This window comes from Lolium perenne, chromosome 3 (assembly GCF_019359855.2).
Source record: "Lolium perenne isolate Kyuss_39 chromosome 3, Kyuss_2.0, whole genome shotgun sequence".
Taxonomy (NCBI): Eukaryota; Viridiplantae; Streptophyta; class Magnoliopsida; order Poales; family Poaceae; genus Lolium; species Lolium perenne.
In genome coordinates this window covers 258,179,715-258,187,092 of record NC_067246.2, presented here as the reverse complement: position 1 = coordinate 258,187,092, position 7,378 = coordinate 258,179,715, and the positions used below count along the sequence as shown (strand labels likewise).

Genomic DNA, 7,378 nt, shown 5'->3' with positions numbered 1-7,378 from the left:
GAAACATGAGGAGGAGATAGGGAATCTGATTGGAGTTAAAGTATGCAGAGCGGCCCCGGAGGTCTCACATTTATTGTTTCCAGGCGATTCTATCATTTTGATGAGAGAGGATTTACAGAATGCTATGACGCTCAGGAGGACTTTACAAGATTATTGTGATTCATCTGGGAAAATGGTGAGTGAAGACAAGTCGAGCATTTTCTTTAGTCCAAATACAAGAGTTGAAACAAGACTAGAAGTATGTTCAGAGTTGAACATTCTTACTGTGTCTCAGCCTGCCTCCTTTAATAGGCATGGACAAAACCGATTGTTTCTTGCATCCTGTTGAGAGAGTTATTGCCCGGTTAGCAGGGTACAAGGAGAAGTTTCTATCCTATGGTGGAAAGGAGGTATTATTATTTGAAGGCGGTGTTCCAGGCGACACCCACGTTTGCAATGTCTATTTTCAAGCTCCCCAAGCTAGTAACAAAAGGGATCACAAATGTTTTGACCTATTACTAGTGGGGAGATGAAGATGATAAGAAACACATGCACTGGTTTGCTTGGTGGAAGATGTGTGTACCAAAGAAGAAGGGTGGCATGGGGTTTAGAGACCTCCACTATTTTAATCTAGCAATGTTGGCCAAACAGGCTTGGAGACTTGTGTGGGCCAGACTCGCTGTGTGCTCAAATTCTCAGAGCTAAGTACTATCCTAATGGGGATCTACTCAATATTGAATTAAAGAAGGGTTCATCTTACACGTAGCAAATCATATGGGCGGGAATCCAAACACTCAAGATAGGTCATATTTGGCGAGTTGGGGATGGAGAAAACATTGATATATGGGGGATGCCAAGATCCCAAGCAGCCCATCGAGGATGGTGATTACACCAAGAGGACTGAATGTTGCAACAAAGGTCTCTAAACTTATTGATCCAGATACTCAGACCCGGGATGAAGGAGAACTTCGATCTGTTTTCTTCTCGGTGGATGTTGGGAGAATCCTAAAAATCCCACTAGCGATGGGGACGATGGGGGACTTTGTGTCTTGGGATTATACGAGGAACGACATTTTCTAGGTACGTTCGGCTTACTTCGTAGAATGGGATCATCGGCATGGCCGCAAGCTTCTGAGAACTAATGCTCAAGCCGGGTCATCTATTAACCCAGTGTGGGCAAATATATGGTCTCTTAGAGTGCCAGCTAAGGTTAAAATTTTCTCTTGGAGGCTACTACCGGGCACTTTGGCGTGCAAGGGGGTGCTGGCAAATCTTCATATTATTAGGAGCGGTCTATGTACCATATTTGCAGTTCATTGTGAAGGCACTCTACATCCTTCTTCAAATGCCCTAGAGTAGCTAAAATCTGGGAAAATCTTGAACTCTCGAGTCTGATACAGGAGGCGGTTACTGAAGACCGGGCAGGTTTAGGCGTTTTTTAGGTGATCATGAGACGGAGCAACGAGACACTGGTGAATTTGAATGGTATAGGACTAAAGGAGCTTGTTGCAATGGCGTGTTGGTATATGTGATGGGATAGAAGAAAAATTGCCCATGATGAGCACGTTCAGAGGCCAGCAAAATCCTCACAGGCTATTCAGTCCTTAACACTAAACTATGACAAAGCTTTGACGAAAAATGCAAGAGTGAGAAAGGAGGGGTGGGAAAAACCAAGAGATGGTTATGTTAAACTAAATTGGATGCTGCGTTTTCGGTGGAGTCTTTCTCAGGAGCCTCGGGAGCAGTGATTGATGATCATGGAACTTCCATAGCAGGTAGCTCCACTGAGATACCACATGTAGGTGATGCAGCGACGACAGATGCCAGGGCACCGCGTGATGGTCTCCTACTGGTAGCCAAATCGGGTTCACCAAAATTGAAGTGAATAGCGACTAGATGAAAGTCACTGAGGTAATGAAAGAAGCGGGAAACTCAATCGGACCTGCTGCTGCGATTTATGAAGAATGTTCTTTTCTGTGTTGAGGTTTTGCTCATGTCTTTTTTAGTTATAGCCCTAGGGAAAGCAACTGTGTAGTCCACTATCTTGCTAGTAGAGCGGAGGGGCTTCCAGTAGTTTGGCATGAGGATCCGCCCGATTTTATAGTAGGCTTGCTAGCCAATGATGTAATCATGTTTATGAACCAATAAAGTTGCCGTGGTAGCTTTCCCTAAAAAAGGGTTCTTATTATTAAAACAAACTGATGTAGAGGCTTCCTCTACCCATTCCTTTCAAAAAAGAATTGTTAAGCCGTTTTGAAGAAAAGCCAAGACATTTCCCCGACGTCACTCCCATATTTTTCGGACGTTGACAATCCCGATCCACAGCCGTATAGTTGGAGGGTTAGGGAAATTACACCATAATTCAGTAGATGTAGCGTTACTGACATACCAGTAGCTTTGTGCTGGTCGATGAGGTATATGATGATCTTAACAAGAGAAACCATGTACCCAAGGCTGAGAATAACCATTTTATATGCCCCATATCAGTTGCCACAGAAGAACAATGCCGGCGACGATCGACGATTTGACATCATGGCTATATATATATACGGCATGCTTTCGCAGAGGTCGCCCCATTAATTTGCTATACTTGCGATGGCTCCAGCCATTCATCCCTGTCTGCTTCTGTGCCTGTGCCTGCTTTTTGTTGCTCCTCATCTTAGCAGCTGTTACCACACCAGCAACACTTATGGTGGAAGGCATGTCCTTGTTCGTTCATCTCACGACTCGAGGATCCAGTCCACCTTCACGTCTATCCCTTCTGGTGATGATTCCTGCATCAAATCTTTGCACACCAAGATTTAATTAGAACCCCCTCTCAATCTCTCACACTCTCATGCACATTTAACATGCTTCAACAGTGAGCTCGTTTTATACTACTCATGTGCTAATAACTTGTCCCCATTTTTCAGGAGACGGCGGGCTACCTGTGATGCATCGGCTGAGCCCGTGGTCTCCTTCTGACGCTGGGGTCGGCGACGCCTTCTACCGTGACACCCTCCGTCTTCACGCGCTCTTTGGCGATTCCACCGGTACCCCGCTCGTGGCATTGCCGGGCGCGTTCGAGTACCACGTCAGCATCGGCTACGGCACGCCGGCGCAGAAACTCACCATGGGGTTCGACACGGCCACCGTGGGAGCCACGTTTCTCCGGTGCAAGCCATGCGCTGCCGGCGATCCATGCCACAAAGCCTTCGACCCGTCCCGTTCGTCTTCCCTCGCGCAGATCCCATGTGGCTCGCAGGACTGCCCGTTCAAAGCATGCTCCGGCCCAACCTGCAATGTTGCCGTGACAAAGAAGGGCGCCGTCGTGCTGAACGCCACCTTCGTGACGGACACGCTCACGGCTGCGCCGGCCATCCCCGTGAATGACTTCAGGTTCGCCTGCCTGGAGATGGGCGGCGCCAGAACGACTGGCAGTGACAGCTCGTCCGGAGTGCTCGACCTCAGCCGTGAGAGCCACTCTCTGGCTTCACGAGTCGTCTTGACTCCGGAAACGGTCACCTTCTCCTACTGCCTGCCATGGGACCCCACCTCTAGGGGCTTCCTCTCCTTCGGCGCCGCCCGCCCGGAACGCGCCGGCCGCGGCGTGACCTACGCCACGCTACGGCACAACGCCGCCCGTCCGAGCATGTACTTCGTCAAGCTCGTGGGCGTAACCGTCGGCCTGTCTGAGATCCCTGTTCCCCCCGCGCCGGCGATCGCCGGTGACGCGCTGGTCGAGGTGCACACGACCTTCACGTACCTGAAACCGGAGGTGTATGCGGTTCTTCGCGACATGTTCAGGCGGGGGATGAGGCAGTATGTGGTGGCACCGTCGTCGAGCGGGCTCGAGACATGCTACGACTTCACCCACCTGAACACCATCGATATGCCGATGATCTCGCTGAGGTTCGAAGGCGGGGCGACCCTGGAGCTCGGCATCGAGCAGATGATGTACTTCAAGGATCCCCGCAACATCTTCTCCGTGGGGTGCCTCGCTTTCGCTCCGGTGCCGGCCTACGCACCAGTTGCTGCGGTTATCGGGTCACTGGCGCAGTCACAGACGGAGGTGGTCTATGATGTGCTTCAAGGCAAGCTTGGGCTCGTCCCCGACCGCTGCTAGCTGATCGATCAAACGGATCAAGCAGCACGTGGGGGCGTGCATCTATCCGTCGCATCTTGGTATACACCAATGGTTTGCTTCTTCAAAATGACTTGATAATATGATTCATAACCGACGTGTCAGTTTGTCACCGTGAAGTTCTCAACATGAGAGATAAGCAGGAGCTTCGGAAGCTGCTGTTATGCGGCCTTGCAAGTTGCTTATTTTCTGCTAGATACAATGCTTACACTTGATGTTATTTCAACATTTTTGCCGCCATATTTTACATTGGGTTGTTGTACCTCTCCTCCATTTTGATTCACATAAGATAGATTATAAGACGGCTTTTAATCATTTCATCTTGAAGATCCTTTTACAATGTCTCTTGTGTACATCAGTACATGGTGATTGCAATGATGCCCCTATGCCTAGCGCTGTAGTTTTGAACTAAAAATAGGATACTTATTATGAATGGGAGAGAGTACTTTAAAAAACTTGAGCTCAAGAAGTAATTTTACTGGAAAAGCTAAAGCACTATATGCTGAACTTGGTATCAGACTTGATTGACCATGTAACAAAAACATGGAACGAAGGTCTGGCCCGATCGATCCGCTTTTTCACCGTGAAAAGAACTAGTTGCATGCACTAAGAGCAACTCTAGCATATACCGCAAAACTCGGTATCGAACCGTAAACCACTTTTGCTGTTTGAGATTTGCTAGATACCGCATAAATGAACTACATAATAAAAAAAGGCCTTGGCGCCAGATTTTTAAAACGATTTTACTAGTTCATACAAAAGGACACAATTAAACATTAATCTGGATGCAAAGCTAGAAACTAGTTGCTTAGCTAGTTCATCGTGTAGATCTAACATAGCCCTTAAAGTCCTGGGATATCTCAGGGTCATCTACGATGAGGCGCCAACGCTGGCGACATCAATCATCATCATTGTAGTTGACCACGACCAAGCAACTGCTATAGGTTTCATCTGCAATGCAGTGCCACCGCGCCTCGGCGAGATCCACCTTCTTCTGATCGGCATTATCACGGTGGAGATTGGAGCTATCTGAGATGGTGCTATCAAGGTAGCGGCGCTAGACGACTTGCAAGTCATGGCACTTGTAAGGGTACATTGCGCCTAGTGTGTTTTTGGTAATTAATGACAATCCTCTATGGACTAATGTTTTCATTGTGTTTATATGAAAGAATATTACATATGTGAAGTTCATATGTTATTCAAGTGTGGATGCCATGAATATAATGTTATACCTTTGATATTCGCATCAAGATCATTGATTTGAAGAGAAGGATATGATATGATCAAGAAGAAGAAATGAAGATGGAGTTCTTGTGTGGAACTCAACCTAGTTAGCCATGCTCTAACTTATGTGTTAAGCAATGAATGATCAAGATATTGTGATAGAGCATGAAGAGATACAATGTTGACCGAGACTAAGAGTGGAGATTGAATTCAAGTTGGTCAACACATGAAGCATAAAGATTGTACCACTTTGGATCATGTGATCTTGTGGGCGGTAAGCTTTGCCAAATTTTGCTTCATGTGCTAACCCACTATATATGTGCAGTTGTGTTGTCTATATGGTTAGGTACCTTGCCATGGATATGCATCAAGAGTATGATCTCACATAGCCCATGAGAGGATGGCATTCAAGTTTTGGATGTCATCAAGGTTGATAATGGCAAGTTCAAGATGAGCATATCGAAGATATCATGCTTGAGGCTTGCGGTCCATTTGGTGATAATAGACATGTGAAAATGTACCTCAGTTAATCTATCCCATCATGGTGTATGTGAGAGCAATTGTGAGTCTTCACGAAGCAACAATGATCAAGTGAGACATTCCAGCTTGAGGGAGCTTGAAGCGTTGTCATCAAGATCAAGTGGGATGCGCAAGGCAAATGTATGACCTTGCTAGGTTTTAGTTTTACCGGTCTCAAGGTGGTTGTTGGGAGACCGGTTTATAGGATAGATAGCCGCACTATCAAGAGTGGTTTTCGGTTGAGTAACTTGATTGCATCGTCTTAGGAATCTCAATTCTTTGCATTCCTATATTCTTTTTTGCTTCTTTGGTATTCTCCGTATGAGGTTCTTGAGTTTGTTGCTAGCTTTTCAACAAGCCCAAGTTCATCGAAAACGGAATCCGTATGCATCTTCTATTGCGTTTTCGAGTTTGGACGTCTTTACCGTTTGTTGATGTTAGGAGGCTCCCTTTCTAAAATCATCTAAAAACATTTTGTGAGGAGTCTCAGTATTTTCAACAAAATTGGTTTCATATCAATTGGAGTTTGGAAACTACGTGAGAGAGCTTTTTTACTTCTCAGAAAATGATCGTTTGAGCAAAGTCGAGCAATCCGACAGGACCGCGTCCTGCTGCCGGGTAGTTCAACACCTGGCCCAGCCTACTGGGTGTGGCGCCGAGTGTCCGAGCCGCCTGGTCGGCCCGGCCTCTAGCCCGACCCACCAGGTGCTGTTGTCGGGTGACCCGGCCCCTGGCCTTGCCGAGTTGTACGCCTGGTTGCGCGACTCTGCCCTAAAACGGCTAGTTTTCTCCTTGGAGTATTTATATCCCTTCTTCCTCCTTGAGGATGTAAGGTCAACCATTCTATTTGCTCTCTCTCTCTCTTCTACTACATTGTTGAATCTAAAAGCTTGCTTTCTCTCTATCCCTCCCATAATTCTTGCATCTTCTTGAGGGATTTGAAAGAGGAAATCTATATCTACAATCTCCACCAATCAATTCCTCCTCTAAGTGAGGGGAACTCTTGGGATCTAGATCTTGGAGTTATTTGTTAATTCCCTCATTTGTTCTTCCTCTCTAGTTCCTTCATAGCATTTGTTGCTTTGGTGGAATTGGAGTGTGAATGATTTGACCACCTTTGGTGTTCTTGCTTTTACATCCTTGCAAAAGTATTGAACTCTCCATTACGATTAGTTCGAGTGAGAGACTGTGAGCTTTTTACTCTTGGAGGGGTTACCTCCTAGTTGGCTTGGCGGTTGGTGCTTCAATGGCCTCTTTGTGGAAGATTGTGAAAAGGCTCGAGTTTCTCCTTTGTGGAGCTTGTGAAGTGTATGTGGAGCTTGCCATCTCCCGAGTGGAGAAAAAGCTAGGCATAAGGCAAAGGCCTTTATCCTTCGTGGTATTGGCTTGGAGAAGAAGGTGGGCCTTCGTGGTGTTCGGGAGACCTTCGTGGTAGCCCGCATTTCTCCAGTGTGACATACCTCACCTTGTATGGGGGAACACGGGAATACATCTTCGTCTCTGCGTGCCTCGGTCATCTCTATACTCGAGTTT

General features: G+C 46.8%; 1 protein-coding gene across 1 annotated transcript; it reads left to right on the top strand.

Annotated features, from left to right (window-relative positions):
* Window positions 1-2,574: 2,574 nt before the first annotated feature.
* Window positions 2,575-4,084, top strand: LOC127340134 (aspartyl protease family protein At5g10770-like). Its single transcript, XM_051365912.2, has 2 exons — window positions 2,575-2,743; window positions 2,892-4,084. Exons 1-2 carry the CDS (start codon window positions 2,575-2,577, stop codon window positions 4,082-4,084), a joined length of 1,362 nt encoding a protein of 453 aa, XP_051221872.1.
* The last annotated feature ends 3,294 nt before the right edge of the window (window positions 4,085-7,378 follow it).

Coding starts and splice junctions, on each gene's coding strand:
- LOC127340134 (XM_051365912.2), top strand. CDS start 2,575: ATGGCTCCAGCCATTCATCCCTGTCTGCTTCTGTGCCTGTGCCTGCTT. Junction 2,744..2,891: donor CTTCACGTCTATCCCTTCTG/GTGATGATTCCT, acceptor CCCATTTTTCAG/GAGACGGCGGGCTACCTGTG.